The sequence below is a fragment of the Sebastes fasciatus genome, chromosome 15 (assembly GCF_043250625.1).
Source record: "Sebastes fasciatus isolate fSebFas1 chromosome 15, fSebFas1.pri, whole genome shotgun sequence".
Classification (NCBI taxonomy): domain Eukaryota; kingdom Metazoa; phylum Chordata; class Actinopteri; order Perciformes; family Sebastidae; genus Sebastes; species Sebastes fasciatus.
Window position 1 is genome coordinate 4,706,618 of NC_133809.1, and position 23,253 is coordinate 4,729,870.

Here is a 23,253-nt window from a genome sequence, read left to right on the forward strand (position 1 = left end):
CGTACGTTCCCGCTGCAATCTCCGCCGACTGGTGGTTTTATTGACTCATCAAATCATTCTCTTTATCAGCAAATGGGTGAAAAGGTTACTGTCATCAGTCAAATAAATGTACACATGCTGCTTGACCTTTACAATTTGGTATTTTCCAAAAGAGAAAAATAAATACATGCAGATGTTTTTTAGTTGCTGCCAGAGATGCTTGTGGATTTCAGGAAATTGGTCAGTGCTCGAAGTGGACCAGTACTCATCGGTACGCAGTAAAGGCACTTCTACTCCTTGGCGTACCGCGATATTTTTCTTGCATGCCGTCACTTCTCACAAGCTACCGGTGCTATTTTTGGCCCTCATCATATCAGGCTCTCTCTGAGATTCATAATGGCGATTCGTAGCGGCGCAGCAGCAGCGTATATACGTCACGTCTCATAAGCCGTATGAACATGTGGGGAGCATCTACACGAGCCGACGCGCGGCACGGTGGAAGAGGGAGTGAGAACGAGGGTGCTGTAATTTATAAATACAATGTTCACATCCTTTTTATAAAGTAATTAGTGGGGCTGTCAATCGATTCAAATATTTAATCGGAATGATTTTCCATAGTTAATCGCGAGGGACCCCTTTGAAAATGGCCATGCCGGTTTTTCCTCGCCAAACTTTGCGTAAGTTTGGAGCGTTATTTAACCTCCTTCACGATAAGCTAGTATGACATGGTTGGTACCAATGGATTCCTTATGTTTTATAGTTTCAGGTTGAGCCTGCCCCAACCTAAAAATCGCAAGCTTTGTTAATACGTTGCATTTTTGACAGCCCTAATAATTAGTTAACTGTTCATCAATCTGAACGATCTGAATCTGAATGTGCAAATGATAAAATAATCATTAAACTAGTAACACTAATGGTCCAAAATGATGTACATTTGCATAGTTTTAAGTAAAAAAACTTCAAACGTTCTCCTAGTATCTTTTATTCAATGTGTAAATTCAAAATGTGTCTTTATCCTGCTGGATAATATGTAGGAGCATCCTGACTGGGAACCTGCTCCTCTAACCTGAATGATGCCCAACTACAGGCTACAAATAACACAGGAAAGCACTTTATTAAGTAAGGGATAATGTACAGCGAGCCGGTCATTGTTGTGAAATAAACCCTGACAGAACCCTGGAGGGGTTTATTTCACAACAATGACCCGCTAGCTGTACATTATCCGACTTATTACACGGCTACTTACTTAAGAAATCAATAATTTGACACAAAAACGGTCGGCCAATCCGACATCAGAACTGCGCCCATAGCAACGGTCTGTTATGCATAGCAACGGTCTGCTATAAAGAAATAACAAACTGCAGAATGCTGTTATTGACCAATCAGAATTGAGTATTCAACAAAGCCGTGTAATAAATAAAGGTTTTGACACTATGAATAAATATACAAACACACCACCTTAACCCTATAATGTCCCAGTTGGAATATTATTGGAGTATTATAGGCCTTCTATAGAAGAATCATAGTCCAAGTATAATAATAGAAATAAAAACCACAGCTGATTATGACTCAGTAGAACATGCTTAAAGAAATAATGAATAAATAGGAATAAGTCACAAGAGATTGCTGATACCATCCGATACACCAACATGTGAATAAGAGAGTACTGGCACTTATTTCTTTCCTCTTCAAGCACTGTTTTAAGTGACTGGAACTGCTTAATTAAACCAGATAAATTGAGTCAGTCGACCTTGATTTTAAAAAAACAGACTGAGAAAAGTACATTCCTTCTAGCTTCTCGGCTGCTCTCTTTCCGTCTTCCCTCATTTCATAATATCCAGCCACATTCGTCGGGGCTGTAACAAAATCAAGATACTCGTGTCTTGTGAGTGTCATCAGATAACGATCATCTGATGAAGGTCACAGGACCAAAATCATTGTGATCACATTAGAGCCCAATTAAAGTGTGTGTTTTTTTCTCCAGAATGAGTTATCCATCATTTGGATAAAAGCGATAACTGCTCTTACAAAATGATGGATGGCACGAAACCGAAACAAATTACTTGTATTTTAAAAAGGTGGCGGTAGGTAGTGTGAGCCTCTGTAGAATAGTTTTACTGTACCGGACTGGATGCTCCATACTGCGGAGGCACTGAATGATGAACTCTGTTAATGTTTTTGTCGTTTTGATATTAAAGTGTTGAGCCTCCTCCGCTCCATTATGAGGTGAATATGACTCATGTGTTTGTGTTTGTTTCCCCTTAGGTATAGTTGGCAGTAATAAAACCCTGCTGAAGTACATGACCACAGCCATCTTCCTCTACATCGCCATCCTCCTCCCCGCCATCGCTTTCGGATCCCTCAATGACGAGAGCACACGTGGCGAGATAGGTATGGATATAGACACATCAACACTTTTCATGTAAACTGTAAACCTCCTGTTTATTTTCTCCTCAGACATTTCCTCGTATTAAGAGTTTTAACTGTAGAATTATACAGTACATGTGCCATAAATTCTCTGTTGGTCAGTGTGAGTGACCGCTTTCACAGCACAAGTAGTCACGTCATTTTGCATTATATAGAAATTTTGATTAGTTGAGCTTTAAAATTAGTGTAAAATAAGTGTTTTGCGTCATATTAACATTGTACGGAAGCCCTGAGATGCAAAAAAGGAACAAATATGATGATACATTTTCTAAGTCTGATCAAAATAGTTTTTTCTCCTGTGTTTATGACTTAAAAACAGGTGAAAAAAGAGGTTTTGACATTTGATTTTTTTTTGTGTTTGTTGTTGTAATACCCATTTCAGCCACAAGAGGCTAAAGTGCACGACTACTAGGGACGAGTATCGGTAAAAAATTACGTAAAGTGATACCGATACCAATAGAGTACTTCAGTCGATACCCATCACGTGAACGGAAGCAGTTACCGCTAATAATGCCATCCCCCGACCCACGGTTGTGGAGCCGTTGTTTTGTGACTTTTTGTAGTCATTTTACACACAAAGACACAAAAAGCAACTACAAAGAGACAAAAAAATTACTACAAAGAGACAAAAAACAACTACAAAGGGACGCAAAATGACTACGTTGTCGCAGAAGCGTATCGGTCACCCTCTGGTTCCCCCCAGCGTTAGCTCTGTCAGCACTTGTTGCCGTTGTTAGCAATGAATCATCATTTCCCTGTTTGTTAACAGTAAAATAACTTTTAACTAATTTTAATTAACTATCAATTTAGCATTAATAAATGATGGTTATTACCCAAACTTTTTTTTTCCACCTGTTTCACAGATTCATTTTTTTTAAGGAATTTACAAATATTATTCTGGCAAAATCTTTCTTTCTTTTTTTTACTTGTTCTTAAATCATAATCATGAGAGAAAACAATTTATATATATATGTTAACAATCTACGGAAGCCCTGAGAGGCAAGTAAGAAAAAAAAAATATGATGATCCATTTTCTAAGTCTTACCGAAATTGTTTTCTCTTCTGTGTTTATGACTTAAAAACAGGTGAATTGGGTGTTGTAATTCCCTTTTTGGCCACAAGAGGCTAAAGTGTACAACTATAGGGCCGGATATTGTTAAAAAAACATTACGTAAAGTGATACCGATACTGTCTTCAGCTTGTACTGCTTGTAAAATCGGCTAAGTTTCCCTTTCATCTCTCACTCGTCCTCTGCCTGATCTAACAACAGGTGAGGGAGGTGTGGAGCCAACCGTCCTCTGTAGCTCCGTATCGAGCTAACCTCTAAGCCCGCCTACTTTTTTAGCGGCCCAATCCAATGCGAATGATTTGATTTAAATCCCTCTTGTAACTGTACACCACTCAAATATTCTGTTTCACTGTGAGATAGTACAGCAGTTAGAGATGCTCTAACTTCCGTTTCACTGGGACTTTAAGTCCTAAACATGAGAGAAAACAATTTAGATCAGACTTAGAAAATGAATTATTTTTTCCCTCAGTTGCCTCTCAGGGCTTCCGTAACAAAAAATCTAATTTACTTCAGCTTCTGTTCAGCTCGACAGACGAACCTCGCAGACATTCAAGCACATTAATTAGTCCACATCACTTCTTCCTCCTGAGTTCTCTCTGTGTGTTTCCTCTCCGTCCAGATGTTCGGAAGACCATCATCGGCCAGAGCATCGGCGGGGTCATCTACTCGCTGTTCGCCGGCTCTCCTCTAGTCATCCCTCTAACCACGGCTCCCCTCGCCATCTTCATCAGCGGTAGGCTTTCCCCTCTTTCATTCAGCTCGGCTCAGTCAAAGTACACTTATCTTTTCACAGTCTGTGCCGACGGCCGATTTGAAAAGGAGGCTGGGGGTGGGTGGCGTACTAAGAAGATTACATCAAAAATCAAGAGAAGGAGGCACCCGACCGTCTAGAACAGCAGCTAGAAACTCTTCCGTCCTCGTCTGCTCCTTCTTTTAACCAGAAAACACCACCGTTGGAGTGATTTCGCTGTTTGTTCACACATATGCCCCTAATGAGTGTTCCTGGTGCAGTCGAGCAAAAAGCACGTTTTTCAGGAACGAAGATTTTTTTTCTGATTGACGTTACATAATGTTTTCATGGGCCTACAGGTCAGGAAACACTCATACACGCACATGTAAACTTTATATTCTGTTGTGAGAGACAACAGCACATAAACAGTTATATGTTTTTTACCCAACAGCAGTGTTTTTGTTGGTTGGATTTTAAACGATCTTGACGGCTGGAAGCTGCGGAATCGGGCAGTGATGAGGAAAAGCAGCAAACCCCCCCGACACCAAGATGTAGTTTTAATACCGGAGCTGTTTGTTGGGTTTTGTGGCGTGATGATCTTTGAAGTAAATGGGTTAGAATTGTGCTAAGCACATTCTCATGGGGATAATTATAGTACATTTCCAGCAGCCTGTCTGAGCAGAACAATGGCCCGTTTGTAAAGTTGTAACTCATCTGCGCGCAAATCTGCTCGAGATTACAACCAAATTGTTATGGTTTTAAACAAACCCATTACAATTCCTTTTGTCCTTTTCATGTTTGAATGAAATGCGTTTTCCCTTTCTTTGTGCGTGAGTGAAGTCAATCTCTGCCACAGCTGATCTGTACCAATCCATCATAAAGTTCCTCCTCAGTTTTTCACTTTTCAGCATAAATAGTCTTTTGTGCTATTTCATTATTTCACAAAAAGATGATCGATACTGTTCCATATTAACCTAGTTTGTTTTTATTTTATTGATTAAATCAGCATCGATCAGTCTCCTTCTGTTGGCACATTTTCTCAGGCACTGATTGAAAAACTGAGACATTAAAAATAGGGAGGATTTCAAAACCAAAGTGTGGGGACCTCCCCCAGACAAAACTGAGCTTCAGAGACTTTTTCCTGCTTTCTGCTGACTTTAAAAGACCGAAAATAACAAAATAATAATCTACTAAATACACTGCAACAGCATTTTTATGTTGAACTTTTGATTTTACCTTTAATTCTCAGGAAAGAATAGAGAATAATTTTCCCCTCTGGCATTAAACTTTAATTAATCTCTGGCATAATCTAATGTTCATCAGTTTTTATTAATTTTTTTGCTCCTGCTTGAGTTTTTCTTTCTCTTAGTACTCTCCATGTCTCTCTCCGTCTCTCACTCACTGAGCGTCCTTTCAGACACAACGCTCTGAAACACATTATTTCCAATGGCTTGCGTTGCACCACGACGGCTTTTCACTACATCGAGCAAAAACTATAGAGCATAGACTGCTCTCTCTCGATGGGAAACTACATTTGGTGTAGCTCTATTGTCGTCTGGGTGCAGGAACGGGTTGAGATAACAAAAAGGAGAAAAAAAAGTGTGAAAATTTGCAATAAATCGGGAGAAATACGGGAGAATAGTGACCCTGGGAGGAGACCAGAAGAGGGCAATGAAAAACGTGAGTCTCCCGGGAAAATCAGGAGGGTTGAGAAGTACGCTGAATGTTGATGTAACTTCAAAAATAAAGCATTTCTTCTTGTTGTTCCCTTTTGTTTCTATATTCTGATTCTTCTATGCCTGTGCACATTACAACCAAGATAACATACGAGTTAGTTTAATGTGAAGGGACGACATGTTGACTGTTGTCTCATCTGTATTAGCAAAAGACTCCATCAATCAACAAGAGTTAAACACAAGCAGTTCCGAGGTTGTCGGAGCACATTGAATAAGGGCGAGTAATGTCTGAGATGTTTTATGATCTGTGTTTGTGTACGCGTGCAGTGATCCGAGGAATCTGCGACGACTACAACCTGGACTTCCCGGCTTTCTACGCCTGCATCGGTTTGTGGAACTGCCTCTTCCTCATCCTGGGAGGCATCTTCAATGTCAGCCTGCTCATGAAGCTCTTCAAAAGGTATTTGTAAAACAATTTAACTCACTTTAATTGTTCAGTAAAATCAAATGTAGAGAAGCATTTATTCCATGTGTTTTGTATCTGTTGGCGTGCCTCCGTCTCCGTCAAACAGAAAACATTTTAAATTGGGTGGTTACGTCAGTGTCTGCAGCAGAATCACTGCAACTCAACAGAAAAGGTCTGTTTTGTACAACAAACAGTTTTCAAAGAAAGCGTTGTGTGTGTGACGGCTCCCACACATCCAGACCGTTAGATCTCTCCTTCCGCCTCCCTTTTCAGAGACCTTCAGCCAAAACCAACAGATATTAAACACTCTGCCCTCTCTCAACTAAACGCTGTGAGGAAAAGGAGCAAATACATAAATTAATACTTTTACTGTTTAAACTTCGGTACGTGTTTATGTTTATTTGTTTCACACATATAAAAATGTAGAAACCTATAATGGCTTATATATATAAAAAACACACCCAAAAGACTTACAGTAGGTAAAAATATTACCATGACAAAAATCACCAGTAGATTGTATTATTATATTAGTGTTCAAAACATTTAGAGTGTAAAGTGTAGGAGTAAAAAAACACAACGAAGCAGGAGTAATTTCCATATTTACAGTTTCTAAGAGCGATAATTTTTTCACAAATCATACGTTTTAGTCAGCAGAGCATTTCTTTTTTATACACAGACAATGACACAGAGGAATTCATTAAATGGACATTTTCATTCCATAAGATAACTCTGATAGAAAACTGACCACGGGATGTTTTATACAACGGAAGATGACGATTATCAGCCTGTCTGGTTGGGTAATTATGGAATTGAGAGTTGTTGGCAAAATAATATCTTAAACTGTTAAGTAAATCTGTATCCTTATATCTTGCTTTAAAACCAAATGTACAGGTTTGAAGAATGTTGATGTGAAATATAGTCAATAACTGCAATTATTTTATTTTTTTTAAAAGTGGTGCAATTGGTATAACAGAAAAAGTTGCTGTGTGTTTCTGCAGCAGCAATATTTTGTTCAGATAAGTTGGGAAAGTATATTATTACAGTATGTTAAATATGGATAAATTGAAAGTATAATATAATGTTAGGAGACATTTATTGTGTACAAAACCTCTTATTTTTCTCAGAATGCCAAGAGATTTTGTGACCTTATTTTTTACTTTCTGTTACATTAGTTTATGTACATGGTGTTTTGGTTGCACAATCAATTTTGCGACAAATAAAGTGATTGAATTTAGTTTAATTCAATTCTACTAAAGGAACGGTGTGTAGCATTTGGGGGCATCTGTTGGCAGAAATGAAATATAATTTTAATAAGTATGTTTTCTTTAGTGTATAATCACCTGAAAATAAGAATTGTTGTGTTTACGGTCCCTTGTAATGAGCCGTTTATATCTACATCCGCCTGCTTTATGGTTTATTTGACTCTAAATGGGACCATAATTTATTAAATGAACATCATGCTGTATTGAAGAAGACTTGAAACTGGCGATTGAGACCATAAACTCATGTTTACAATGTTTACTGAGGTAATAAATCAAGTGAGAAGTAGGCTCATTTTCTCATAGACTTCTATACAATCAGACTTCTTTTAGCAACCAGAGGAGTCGCCCCCTGCTGGCTGTTAGAAAGAATGACAGTTTAAAGCACTTCAGCGTTTGCTTCACTTTTCAGACCCGGAGGTTGCCGACTGGTCTCGACCCAGTCTTGATAATCACTTCTGTAATGTTTTCTGTGTTTTTCCAGGTCAACGGAGGAGGTCATTGCCCTGTTCATCTCAATCGCGTTTGTGGTGGATGCAGTGAAAGGCACAGTCAAGAGTAAGTCTTTGTTCCTACATCACTGTTTTCAGTCTCACGTTGCCTTTTTTTCCTGCCACATTACTAACATTATGACTAATCCGAACCGGCGCTAACACTAGCATCATACCTGCTGTCACCCGTCCTTGTGTCGGCCTCAAACAAAAAATTTTAAACAGCCAATTACACCGAGACAGAACAACTTCCCATCCTGAAGATAATCGACGTATGCACTTTTATAAATTATAATTTAAGCGTGTGTCTCGCTAATCAGCATGGCTGTCCTCCACTGAAGAGTCCTTTGTTGACTGATCGTCATGAGATCTCTTCAACTGATCATTTAGTCCATTTAATTAAAAACCGTCAAATAGATTTTTTCCAGTATTCTGCAGATGAATACTCTCATTCAGATGAATCTCTTAAAAATCTCTGCTTATTGAAGAACAAGTCATTTTTTTTAGTATTATTGTGGTGCCAGACAGTTAATTCCATTAAAATAGACCATAAAAGACAAAAAAAAGAAAAATCGCAGACAACCCAAACATTTGATTAATTTGCTAATCTAATAAGAGCAGTGCTTCTTATTCAAACAGCACATTAGTTCCCGTGTTACTCTGGAGGGTCAGCAGACGGAGAGGCTGAGAGAGATACTATGCGCTAAATTAATCAATCCAGATTTCAAACCCGGCCTGCAGCTATATTACACCATCCCCTGCCTTTACCGCACCTCATCTAAGTATACCATAAATATTTTACACAATTTAATTTACCAAAAAATGAGATGACGACGGCAGAATGTAATTTATTTTGAATGCGGTGTTTTCCTGTTATTGCAGATTGCCGGTGCAGTGGTTCAATTTTCAGAAACCATTTGTAAAAACACGCTCCGAGCTCATATGCCATTACCATAACATTAACCTATGCCACTGTGTTGACACTTTTCATCCAAAATATTCTGCAGCAGCAACATGAATGAATACACCCTGGGTGTGTATCCAGCCTCATGTACAACTTTGCTCCCCACATAACTTTGTCCCGGTTTGATGAAAAGGCCTGCGGAGGAGGGAGCAGGTCGTGTCACACGCTCTCCAGTGGTAGTGATGATTGGAAATTATTTCTTCTTGTGTGGCACTCCTTTAGACAACGTTGTGTCATCTGTCTTATTTAAAATAGTTGTAAAAGCATTGCTCTACAGGGTTTAACATCCTTCAACGTGATGCTCGCTAGAGGGGCAGACTCACATTATGACTGGTGGGTTGTTTATACTGGAGATCTGATCGGGGCGTCAGGACTGACTTCACTGGACCGAGTCCAACACAGCTGATGTTGCCAGCGCAGAGATAAAATCATGCAGTGTGTGGTGTTTAAGGATACTAATAGTTTGAACTTTGATCCAGGAGCTGCCCGTCATTGTCGTTTTAGATGATTTTGAACTAGGGCTATCAAAGTTAACGCAATAATAACACGTTTAAATTTGTTTTAACGCATTAACGCAACTTGCAATTTTAGGTTGTAGCAGGCTCAGTTTTAAAGCTAGAGTGAAGATACTGGTATTATATGAAACTACAAAACCTAAGGAATCATCATGTTAACTTGTCACAAGCGCAGCTAAATAACACTCCAAATTTATGATAAATTTTGACGAGGAATAACTGTCATGGCCATTTTCAAAGGGGTCCCTTGACCTCTGACCTCAAGATATGTGAATGTAAATGAGTTCTATGGGTACCCACGAGTCTCCCCTTTACAGACATGCCCACTTTATGATAATCACATGCAGTTTGGGGCAAGACATAGTCAAGTCAGCACACTGACACACTGACAGCTGTTGTTGCCTGTTGGGCTGCAGTTTGCCATGTTATGATTTGAGCATATTGTTTTATGCTAAATGCAGTACCTGTGAGGGTTCCTGGACAATATCTGTCATTGTTTTGTGTTGTTAATTGATTTTCCAATAATAAATATATACATACATTTGCATAAAGCAGCATATTTGCCCACTCCCATGTTGATAAGAGTATTAAATACTTGATAAATCTCCCTTTAAGGTACATTTTGAACAGATAATACATCTGTAATTATTTTGCGATTAAGCTTGATTAAATAGTTGAATCGATTGACGGCCCTATTTTAAACATGTTTGATAAAAACTGTGTGTGACCCAAATGTAAAAGCAAAACTAGTACTGTGTACCTGGAGTGAGTATTTCTTTCCGATCCAGTTGATCAGGTTTTCGTGCAGAGCCACAGCTCAGCTGAGGTTTATCTCACTTTTATGAGCTCCTCTCCTCTAGCTCTCCCTGCACAGTTTACAGTCCTTGTCGCCCATTTCTCCTCATCCAATATTTTACCTAAATTTAGTGTTTTTCCAAGGCAATGCATAGTGGTTGGTCTCACACATCAGAATACCGTTGAAGGCAGGTGCTGGAGCAATAGAAGACATCGATGAAAACATAAAGAAAGGTCCACATAGTGTAGCTCCCTTAAAGGAATACTTCACCTTTAAAATGACCATTTGTATATCAATTGCTCACCGCGTGTTATCTTACATGTGTTTGGGAAGTAGTGAGCATACAACTGGATACATTTTAACAGTGACGTATTCCTTTTTTTGCAATTTATTGGTACATCCTAAAGTGACTTTTCGAGCTAATGGTGTTAAACAAAGCAAAGCGTTTTTAAGGCTGCTTGTTCGGGTTTGTTGTCACATACAAGATTTCTGGCAGGATTTTGAGGACGTAGTTTTGCAAGTATTTGATATCAAACCATGTATGGTGAGTATCGGACAAGTATTTGTAGTTAATGTATTGGAAGTCTAGACATTTCACACAAAACTACAAACTACAAACTCATTAGGATTCAACCTCAGGTCTCCATGAATGTCTGTACAACATTTCTAGTTCTGTAATTGGCTAAAGAAATTCTAACACTCATACAATTTTGTCCACTAATCGATTAGTCTTTTAATCGTCAGATCTGTTTCTCCACAAAGTACAACTTTAAATCTTGCGTTTACCAGGGATATGCTCATAAGATTCTTTGTAATAAGTAATTTAGCATGAAAAAAACATAAAAAAATGACTCATCAACTAAAGAAATCTTAGTCAACTAAGAACAAAATGACCAATTAGTCGACTAATCGACTAAGAGGGGGCTTTAGCGTGGTTAAAAATCTGCTTCTGTTCCTGGAAGTAGTCGTTATATGTGGGGTTTCTAGTCTTTGCTGGTTTCATTAACCTTTGGGTCTGTTCTTTAACTAAACACTGTGGATGTGATTTCAGTCTTTTCCAGGTACTACCTCGCCCCCACGCTGGCCAACAGCAGCATAGAGACCTTCACTCAGGTCGGAGACCTGCTCGGAGGAAACAGGAGCGAGACGGCGGCCGGGTACGCCCTCCCCGAATCCGTCATCCAGTGCACTCGAGAGAGGCCCGTCCTCTGCCTGCTGCTGATGCTCGGGACGTTATGGATGGGCTACACCCTCTACCAGTTCAAACGGAGGTACGTGCAGCTCTGCGGCTCTGCAGCACTCTCAAATAAATCACTAGAGAAGTTTAAATCTTGTTTGGATGGGAGCACTGCCGACGAGGACGGATACCGCCGAGCTGAGCCTCCACTCTAAAGATCGTCTGGAGTGACGGGAACTTTCCAGACGGGCTAACGCAAAGCTCCCGTTTCTGTCGAAGCCTCTGTTCCAGCCTGTGATTTAATAAGCATTAATATTCTACTTCTGATTGCCCTCAGTAATCAAATCAACCTCAAAGCTGGATTCAATTGTGTAAGCAAAAGGCGGACCGAGGTACTTAAGCAGTGTCAGGATTGCAGCCATTGTCCTTGTCTTGTCCACAGTAATTGTATTCCTCTATTATTTGTCTCTCCTCACTCACTCCGTCTCTCTTTCCCCCCTCTCCTCCCTCTCTCTCTCTCTCTTTCAGCCCGTTCCTGCATGCCAAAGTGAGGGAGGTGCTGTCGGACTGCGCCCTGCCGATCTCAGTGCTCGTGTTCTCCTTCATCGGCTCCTACGTCTTCAGTGACATTGAGCGTTAGTATCATTTGTTGCTCCTCCAGATGTTAGAGAGTGCATTTGAGTTGTTCATGCTAAATAAGACTGTACAGTCTAATCATAGTGTGTGCAACAAATGCGACCACATGTTCACCACAGCTGTAATTACACTTTTAGATCAAAAAGAAGTTCAACATGCAAAACTCTTTATTCTTAACTCTCAACTTATAAATTGCCATTGTCAGGATCAGATCATACACAGTAGTCATTATTGGGTTATCCGACCATCCTTCCCATTCTTGTGAACTCAATATCTCACCAACGCCTGGAGGGAAGTTTTCCAAATTTGGCACAAATGTCCACTTAGACTCCAGGATGAACTGATTTGATTTTGACGGTCAAAGGTCAAGGTCAAGGTCACTATAGCTGCGTTTCCATTCCCGTATTTTTATGCGCATTTGAAGTGTGGCATTAGAAAAGCTGTATGGAAACAAAAAAAAAGTTTTTTACGCTTGCTTGAGGTGTTGATGCTCTAAATGTGATATGGAAACCCCTTTACCAAATAAATTCTGATGTAGCAAACGTTCACAGTAACTCACATAACTGATCAGCTGTTTCTGCTGTCGCCGTCTTCTCAGATATTCCCAAAACGTGTGAATGCTTGCCTTCATCTCCGGACAGCATGAAACATGGCCATTACAATACCAATACAATAGAGCAATTCAAACTTGCCCAGATTGAAACTTCTTCCCAAAGACCTCTCTCCATTTTTCTCTCGTAGATGGTTAGACGACCAAGGCGACTTGTTTTGTTTTTCGGTTCGCAGCCTCTACTTCTTCTTCTACTCTGTTTACCAGCAGATTACAGCCATGTGAAGCCTCTAGTGCCAACCTCTGATCAAACTACGCCGTAGCCGAGTTTATTTGCTCCAAACCAGTTGATGGAAACGCATTTCTTTTTTTGCAACATTTCAAAAGTTTGCTTCAAATTCGCTTGACAGTTGAATGGAAACACGGCTATATTGTGACCTCACATCCGACCAATTCTTGTAACTGCGATATCTCAGGAATGACTGGAGGGAATTTCTGCAAATCTGGCACAAACGTCAACGTCAAGGTCACGGTCACTGTGACTTCACATTTTTGTCCATAATTCAAGCTTTCATAATACTAATTCTGACAATGTCAGAAGGCTAAAAGAATGACTGGTTGGTGGAGGCGTACAACCGCGAGGCAGTAATTCTAGTTTTAAAAGATTAATATGTCTCTTATCATCATAGTTATTTTTGCTGGAATAGTGTAAAACACAAACTCAGTAATAACCAGTAGTAGGACCAACTTGTTTGTTTGTGGCAACAACGCGAGTGTTTATTTAACGTGTCTCTGTGACTTCATCCATCCAGCTTTCGTGAATTAGTGCAAAAACTAACATCGGTGTGGTGTGCTGTTTTGGCCAAATTGTTGCTGTCAACACACTATAGGAACAAAACTCTTAAATTGATCATAACATGATGTTATGTGTGGGATCTCTCACATTTTCATAATCTGTTAAGATTCAAAAAAATCTTTTAGTGTGGGCCAGCCTTAAGCTACGATTTCTGTACTCCAACACAAATAAACTCTGCCCGTTTCCACCATGGATGGATTCCACTATTCCCCCGTCACCTCGCCAGATTCTAGAGACTGCTCCTTGAGCGAGACTCTTTCCATAATGTCAGACACTTATAATAACAGTCAGAGCCTGTCATGGCGAAAACAATCCCTTTTAGTGGCCGTAAATGACGACGCCAGCTTGCCCCAATAGGATTACATTGCAGCTTGTGAGCGGCTGTCGTCTGCAGCGCTCTCCCTCAACGCTGGACCAATTTCAGAAATTGTCCCTATTAGTCAGTTAGACAGCGAACCTTTAACATTGATATGAACCTACATAAGGTGGGTTTATTGTAAGACACAGGCCTGTGATTTTGTTTATTTAAGTAATAAAAAAAATCTGTTCTGAATGTAAGCACAGCAGCATCACATTAGATATGAAAAATGAGAGGAAGTGACTGTAAGAAAGCTGTTAGCGGTTGCTAGTCAGCTGTCTTTCTGTGACAGTGCAGTGCTGATTTGGGTGCATTCACACTTCAGGGATTTGGATTCTTGGTCCAAACCTGCTGAAGGGCTCCAACTTATCGCTTGTTTACTTCCAAGACAGACCGTCTAACTGCGGGGCCTCCCCCATTTGGTGCCTTTATTGTTTTTTTTATGTTCCTTAATCAAGGCACAGGCCAGAACACATTGGAGATTTTCAGTTTTTATCCTCTATTGTTTAGCATCATTTCGAGTCTCCCATTCATCGTTGCCAAGGCAGCAGCTGTTCTCCAGGGGTCGACACAGAAACACAGAGACGAGCGCCAAAACCCTCAAGTGAATTTAAATATGAGTGCCTGGCCAATTTTCTGTTCCTTTACCTCCAGAGACAATAAGTCATAAGATAATAGGCCCATTATTGTATTGTCATTACTTCCTAAATTTAACCAACTGCACTTAATTCAGCAGCATTTGAGCGGATGCAGCCCTAAATGAGATATCCAGTATTTGAAAGGAATCCAGCGACTCTTAGAAAACGATTTTTGGTGTGAAAACGTGAGTCATCACAACGGTTTGAGAGACAGTTATGTTTATGGAGATGGAATCTGATGAGTTTGGGAAGTACTGGTAGCAGATTTTAGGCAAAAAATCCTGCACAAAATTGTTTTCCTGTCACCATTTAAAGTCCACTAAAGAAATTGATGTTCGTAATTATAGAGATGTAATCAAGTAGGTCATGTCCTCTTAAGCTACAGTTATCTAACAAAGTCAGGGAACATTCATTATAGAGTAATAGCTCACTGTTGAATTAAACTCAGAGTTGTAATTAGGATTATTTTGCATTATCAATTAACCCTAAGCGACCCACATAGACCCGTTTTTGTCTTTTTTTAGGGGGATACAGGAGGTATTTAGGGGGAGATAGCAGGTCAACAGTAGATGTCACATAGAAGTGGTGTACATCATCTGAAAGCTGGGAACCTGAAGATTAATTTCAGATGCAGCTCAGCACTGTGTGTCAAGTTGTTCTATTGTGTATACGGTCTTAGAGCATCATGATAGAAGTATATGATGGCCATTACTTTGCTCTATTATGTCTCATAAGTTGTTGGGTTGATACCATGTGTTGCACAGATTTCTTGTTAAATTTAACCATTTTTTACTGCTCAAGAAGTGATAAATGTGATCAATAAACCATCCAAAATACCACAATAAGGCACCAAGACCTTGAGGAACACCACAGAAAAAGCCATGCTGTGATTTGGCTTCAAAAACCTTTGACATTTGGAGATTTCTGCAGGAATTGCATTTTTCGGCGATTGGATGGCGAGCACTTCTGTTGTGTAAAGCTGCTCAGAAACCCCCTTATTGTCAATCTATCTAGAAAAGACATCCATCCTCTGAATACTCTAGGTCTCTAGTTTGTGGCTGTAAAGTTTCATGACGGTGTGATTATCCTAGAGGTCACCACAGGTCATTTTTTACAGTTCAAAAAATGGTCTCAATACAATGCAATGGTTACTATGGGGACTAACGTCATCACACATGAATACAGTTGAGCTCATTGGATCCACAAGAGTCTCAGCTTTACAGTCATACCCAATTTATGCAATTCCAAGACTGTTTTAGGGACCCCAGTATGCAGAAATATTCATATATAAAAATGTTTGAATAGGCGAAAGATAATATGTTTATACTGCATGCAAAAAAATGCATGTTGTTTTCTCCAGACTGCATGTGATTATCATAAATTGGCTGTGAAGGGGAGACTCGTATATAAAATATAATTATAATAATATCTTCACTCTAGCTTTAAAACTGAGCCCACTACAGCCTCTTAATGTCGCCAGCGATCCCGCGGGTCTAAATCTGCAGATTATTTGATTATTTTCTCTAAAATATTAGTTGTTCTGCTTAACCAACGCTCCAAAACCAAAAGATTTTTATATTTACTCTCCAATAAGACAAAGAAAAACAGCAAATCCTCATATTTAAGAAGCAGGAATCAGCCAATATTTGGCATTTTTGCTTGAAAAAGAACTAAAATGATTAAAAGATTATCATAATAGTTGTCATTTATCCTCCTAAATTAACCAACTTGTTCTCTTCTTCTGTGAACAGTTCCAGTCTTTAAAATTCACAACCGGCCCGTCTTCGCCGTGGCTCCGTTTGAGCGGCTGTCGGCCATGAATGTCGTCAGCGCCATGGGCCTCGGCTTCCTCCTGGCGCTCCTCATCTTCATCGACCAGAACATCGTTGTCTCGCTGACCAATGCGCCAGAGAACAGGTACGATGTCTTCACATACAGGAGGAGTTTCACAAAGAAAGCATGATTCTTCCTCATCTTGTACAGGACTTTATTCAATTATAAAACCGTCCATACTGTGGTAAAGGGATCATATTAGTGAGGGTGAATCCTGGGATGCTAATTCTTGTGCGTTAACTGGCTTAAACTCTTTCAATGACCCTTCAGAAAGCCACCGAGGACCTTTAGGATCGGCTGAAACCGGATATTTGCCGGTCTGTTGGGGAGGGAAGATTAACTGAGCCAGAAACTTGACATCTGAGTCAAGTTGTCACAGTCAGGGAGCTCTGAAGAAGCCTCAGAGCCAAAACACGACGCTGAGCTTTTACCCTCTTCTTCTAAATTTGCATCGGACGGACCACTTTTAGAGCTAACAGCCATCAACCAGCCCCGCGGGGAAAATATATAATGATGGAATTTCAACCCTTATCGTCTACATTTTGTTGGGCAGAAATTAATTGGATCTAAATGTCTGGCCTGGAAGGCAAATCAGCAGCTGCTATAGCATAAAAAAGTGTAATTTCCAAGAATATTGATGTGTTAAACACTGTCATATTGTCTTATAAATTGTACTATACAAAAAAATAATTAAATAGAATAAATCCATAAACTTCTACTAGCTGTAAGTGGTGTAACACTTATAAAAATAGTTTTGTGAACACAATTTTCTGTATTTAACCTTCACTACATGTCTCATGTGTCTCTAATAATAGAACAGAAGCTGGAAAAAGTTATTTCTGTTCCTGCTTTACTCCTTTGATTCTTTTATCTCGTGCATTTGCTTGACACCTTTTTTTTTTTTTTTTTGTCCGGAAATAACACGTTTATCAAACCATTCCGACCTTTTTTTTTTTCACCTGCACGGATCTTTTTTTGCATAATTTTTTTTTTATTTTGTCATAATTTATTTATTTTAAAAAGCTGTCATTATTATGCAAATTAACACGCATGAAACAATCTTTTAATATAATAATTGCTTGTGCATTTTGACTTTATAACCAGTTAGTTAGACTTATCCAGAGTGATTAACAGTGTGCTGGTTTCAATGTCATGCTCAAGGACACATCAGCAGGACACATGGCTGGTGATCATTGTGTTGATATTTCTTTAGTATTATTATTATTTATTATTATCATTATTATCATTATTATCATTATTATTATTATTGTTGTTGTAATCATTATTATTATTTGTAATAATAATATTAATAATAATAATAATATTTATTATTATTATTATTATATTTTTTAATTATTAATAAGAATTATTATTATTATTATCAATGGTAATTATTTTGTTTGTTTGTTATTATTTACTTTGTTATTTTTTATTATTATTAATAATAATAATAATAATAATTATTATTATTATAATTATTATTAATTAAGTTAGTTAGTTATTTTGTTATTTATTTATAATTAATTTTATTATTATTATTAATTTAGTTCGTTATTTTGTTATTTATTATTATTATTATTATAATAATAATTTAGTTAGTTAGTTATTTAGTAATTTATCATAATTATTATTCTTAATTTCTTAATTTAGTTAATTAGTTATGTGATTATTTATTTTTATTATTATAATAATAATATTAATATTAATATTAATATTAATATTTTGATTGCTGTAGCCACTAGAGCAGGAGAGACAGGGAAGATGCACAGCAGTGACCCCTCACTAAAATGCTCTGTGGCATCATAAAGGTCGTGCTCGTCCTTTTTTTTACGTAAAGTTACCGTAATGTCACGCTCAGCTTATGACGTCATAAGTCAGTGACATATTGATTTATGCTTTGCTTCGTATGAAAACACGAGAGAGATCACATACATTTTGTCATATATTGAATGAAAAGAATTAGTGAGGGAGTTTATTGAGGTTGTGTTGAAGGGCACCGCTAACCTTAGGAGAATGATGCCCTTTGTATTTGTGTGACTGAGTGTGTGACTGTATGCTAATTCATCTCTATCTGTGTGTGTGTGTTATTTCTCGATGTGGTTTGGGTGAGTTGTTGTGGTTTGAGCCTGTTGTTGTGCTAACCGTTGCACTGCTCCTCAGGTTGCTGAAGGGCACGGCGTATCACTGGGACCTGATGCTCTCCGGGCTCATTAACATACTGATGTCGGTGATGGGGTTGCCCTGGATGCACGCCGCCTTCCCCCACTCCACCCTCCATGTGCGCCAGCTGGCTTTCGTGGAGCAGCGCGTGGAGGGGGGGCACCTCTACGAGACGTGAGTTACCCGCCCTCTCTCATCGCCGCCGCTAATCAGACGCTCAATTAAAGGTCGTTCTTCGGAGCATGTGGTGACGGGTAATTTTGTGTTGCGGGCTACTGTATCCTGCTCTTCCCTGATTGCATGATTGCTATGTAACTAAGCATTTTCTCTCCGGGTGGAAGAGGCGAGGCAGCTTTTAAGAGATGAGAGGATTAAGTTCATCATTACGGCCACGCAGACATGTGCAGTTATAGTTAGCATATATTCACTGATAAAGAGGGCAGAGGGGACAAACTTCTATAAGAGCAGGAGATCTCATTAGAGATTGTGATTGTAGAAATATATGCAATTTAAAGTTCTTGAAAGTACGTACATGTCTGGAAATTAATATTCCAAATTTCCATATCTGATTGTCTATGAACATTTGTGAAAGTAGTTATTTAAAGCATAGATCACAACCTTTATAATGTGTCAACATTTAAAAAGTATATATAGTGGCACCTTTCAAGAGCAGAAAGTCATAAAGGGCCCCACAATAAAATTAAAAAATAAAGCAGGAGACATAAAATACCCACATAAGAAGAGTAAAAACAACATAAATAGAACTAAATGAAAATTAAGCAAAGTCAAGTCTAAACAGGTGGACATTAAGCTGCTGGTGCATACACATATATTAATGACGCATTAACGCAAATTCATTTTAACACCACTAATTTCTTTAACGCATTAATGCAACGTGCGATTTTACAATTGTAACAGACTCAGCTTTAAAGCTAGAGTGAAGATACTGACATCATATGAAACTGTAAACCTAATGAATCCATTGGTACCAACCATGTCATACTAGCTTTTCACGAAGGAGGTTAAATAACGCTCCAAACTTGCGCAAAATTTTGATGAGGAAAAACTGGCATGTCCATTTTCAAAGGGGTCCCTTGACCTCTGACCTCAAGATATGTGAATGAAAATGGGTTCTCTGGGTACCCTCGAGTCTCCCCTTTACAGACATGCCCACTTTATGATAATCACATGCCGTTTGGACAATATCTGTCATTGTTTTGTGTTGTTAATTGATTTCCAATAATAAATATATATTTGCATAAAGCAAACATATTTGCCCAGTCCCATGTTGATAAAACAAATCTCCCTTTAAGGTACATTTTGAACAGATAAAAACATGTGATTAATTGCAATTAAATATGGATTGACAGCCCTAGTAAAAATATATATTATATATAGAAAAATATGTGACCTATAAAAACAGTAAGATATTGCACTTCTGGATATTGCACGTTTTTTGCAAGTTAAGTTCCTGAGTTATAAATACATACAAAGAAATAAACTAAGGTGCAGTTGAAATGCAGTGTACAGTATATACTGTACATACAATGGTTGGACTGCACTTGAAATGTAGCTGTAACTGTAAGTAGTGTGGTGCTGATAGTCAGTGTAGTTAGATGTTCTTTGATTTTATGTCCAAAGAGAGTTTAGGAGATGTAACCTGAAAAGTCTCCTTTAGTTTTAGGCCTGGAAAAAGAAGTCTTGAAACATTTTTCACGTGTCCTTGAGGTTGGTCAACCAAAGACACATTTTCCCTTCTAAAATTCTTTAATTTGAATTATTTTCAGAGACGAGAAAAGGTCAAGACAAAGAAAAGGATGGTTAGAGGAAGAATAGTTTTTTTTGTGTGTAGTGAAAATCATTTTTTCCGTTTTCTTTTCTATCCCACTAATTATCTTACCCACCTGTCAGATTTATCTCACGACCCCTTTGTGGGTCATAACCCTCAGGTTGGGAAACACTTGTCTAATGAAGTCTTTTGCTTTCGCTAGTTTCTCTGGACAGGAGACGTGGAAGCCTGAAAACCTAATTTTATCATCAAAAACTACTGATTGGTCATCTTAGATGAATCTGTCCTCCACAACATGACACCTAGATTATACTACATTACACTAGAATTTTCATAAAATGTATATTATCATTAAATACAAAGAACACAAGGAGCCATGAGGCTATAAGAGCTCATAACACTCCAATCAGAACAAGTGAAGTCAGTTCATATATCTGTTTCCTCTGTATTTATGAAGGTTAAACAAGAAACAAAGCCTGTTGATGATATGTCTTACTATCTGTACAGAAATCAGGATGTAACATTATTTTGTTCGCCACACTCCAAGATTATAAAAATATATATATTTCCCTCAAACTCTATGAAATTATTCTTAGAAAAGAAGAAATTTGATCTGCAAAATTGAGAATTTTTCAACTGCAAAATGTGCGAGAACACTGATTAGAAAATCCTGGAAAATAATGTTGTCTGTTGCATTGTATAAAACAATGTGTGTGCTCTCCGGTAAACCATTCATTTGTGTGTGTGTTACTGTGTGTGTTTTCACGCTGTGTGCGTCTCCTCAGTATCGTCCAGGTGAAAGAGACCCGGCTGACGTCTCTGACTGCCAACATCTTCATCGGCATGTCGGTGCTGCTGCTGCCTCTCCCGCTGCAGTGGATCCCCAAACCCGTCCTGTACGGCCTCTTCCTCTACATCGCCCTCACCTCCATCGACGGGAACCAGATGTGCGACCGCATGGCTCTCCTCCTCAAGGAGCAGGTGAGAAAGTGTATGTGTGGTGAGTGAATAAATGTGTGTGTGTGTGTGTGTGTGTGTGTGTGTGTGTGTGTGTGTGTGTGTGTGTGTGTGTGTGTGTGTGTGTGTGTGTGTGTGTGTGTGACCATATGTCGATCGCAGGGCTCTGCAGATCAAACGGCTGACTGGGTGCCCGGTGCTCGGAGTCAAATAATATTTGCAAATATAATGTTTGTTTTAATCAACTCAGAGTACCAGGTGGGTAGGGTTTAGTGAATTAAGACAGATCAGCTAGTAAATTAGCATTTATTTTATTCTAATGTCGGGTATCAGACACATAAAGAAGCTTTCTAAACACCCAATCTTCTTCTACGGATGAACCTCTTAACATGGTCGAAATACTTTTAAATCTCTTCTCCTGTGTGTCCGATTTAACCTTCCTACTGGAGGCAAGACTTGCCATTTCCCTCCTCAGCTGTACACTTCACACATTGGCGCCTCCAAATGGCACCGAGAGGTAACTGTTCAACAAAAGGTTGCGGTCGAAAAGTCTTTTTTGCTTAGGAAGGTTCCTAACGGAGTGAAATGACACGGAAGTATCTCGGTAGCAGCCATGATGAGAGCTGTTTGAATCCTCTAAATGCTGAGGAAAGGTGCTTTAATGCTTCCTTTATTATCTCCTTTAGCATAGGATACACTGGAGCATCCTTTACCAAAAGAAAAGAGATAATACCGTCCCACAATTCCTTGCGGCCGCAACGTTTTCTACTTTTACTACAGTCATATACTAATTGGATTCATGTTGATGAATATAAGTGGACAACCATTTCGTTTCACTTTATTTCTATTTGTTTATTTCAAACAAGTAAATAATAGGTAAAAAAAAAAAAAAAGAATAACAGATATAATGAACAGTAAACATAAAGCAAATAATCAACATAAATAAATATCAAATGTCCAAAAAGGAGTAGGAAGAAATATATATTTAATGGTTCTACTCCTTCACCATAATTAAAAAAGTAACTCAAGTCTGTAGAGAATTCCTTTTTTATTTCAATTCCAACCTTTGTAACGAAGTGATATTTCTCACCGGTTGTCAACGTTATGTAAAATAATCCTTTATTATATGTTGATGTAAAGTGTTACACACCGCGGGTGAAGCAGCCGGTCACTGAAAGAGCTTTTTAAGAACGCACGGGGAGAAGCAGAGCCTTTTGTAGTCCATCTTCGGAACATCGTAGTTTTACCACGTCAATAACACCCGCCGCGGTCGCATCATAATTACGGAGCCTCGTGTGAGAGCAGTCCGAGTCTCTTTAACACCGCGGTTATCTTTTCCTAAGTCCTCATGAATTCTCCCCATCTCTCCTTGACCTCATGACGTTTTCCATCGAGGTCAAGGAAAAGTGGTTAGGAAAAGACATTAGGATGTAATTTTTTTCCTTTTTGACCGCAGCCCAAATCACAAGATCACAATCTCTGCTTTAACCAGAAGCTTCAAGCGTCTGATGACGCATGACATGACATCATTTTACAGGTTCGCACATTTCATGGTAATTAGGTGATATTTAGCAAGTAACCTATTTGAAATTCCTTTGGGATTACTGCCAAATTACTCCAATATTTACCTCAAAATGTATCGAAAACTACTTTATTATAAACATTATTTAATATTTAAATGCTGAAATAACATAAAATGGTTAAAACAGGGCCCTGAGGCTTGAGAAGCGGCTGTTCACTGCTCTTCATCGGAGGTGGAAAACCAAAACTATTATCTATTTATCAGCAGACATGGAAATAAAACATATCAATTAACTTTATATTCTTTTCCTGGAAATGTATTAAATAAATTACCAGCTATTGGGTAATAGCACAATATCATTATTAAAGAAATTTCAAATAGGTTACCTGCTAATTATCACCTAAT

General features: G+C 38.6%; 1 protein-coding gene across 2 annotated transcripts in view; it reads left to right on the forward strand.

Moving 5' to 3' along the window:
* The window catches only part of slc4a11 (solute carrier family 4 member 11), a 114,770-nt gene that overhangs the window by 86,036 nt on the left and 5,481 nt on the right, over positions 1–23,253 (forward strand). For both annotated transcript variants that reach the window (XM_074660839.1, XM_074660840.1), the window contains 9 exons: positions 2,245–2,370; positions 4,095–4,208; positions 6,209–6,341; positions 8,091–8,164; positions 11,424–11,643; positions 12,078–12,184; positions 16,339–16,504; positions 18,581–18,754; positions 21,155–21,350. In XM_074660839.1, the coding sequence (XP_074516940.1) occupies positions 2,245–2,370; positions 4,095–4,208; positions 6,209–6,341; positions 8,091–8,164; positions 11,424–11,643; positions 12,078–12,184; positions 16,339–16,504; positions 18,581–18,754; positions 21,155–21,350 (1,310 nt within the window). The remainder of the gene's footprint in view (positions 1–2,244; positions 2,371–4,094; positions 4,209–6,208; positions 6,342–8,090; positions 8,165–11,423; positions 11,644–12,077; positions 12,185–16,338; positions 16,505–18,580; positions 18,755–21,154; positions 21,351–23,253) is intronic.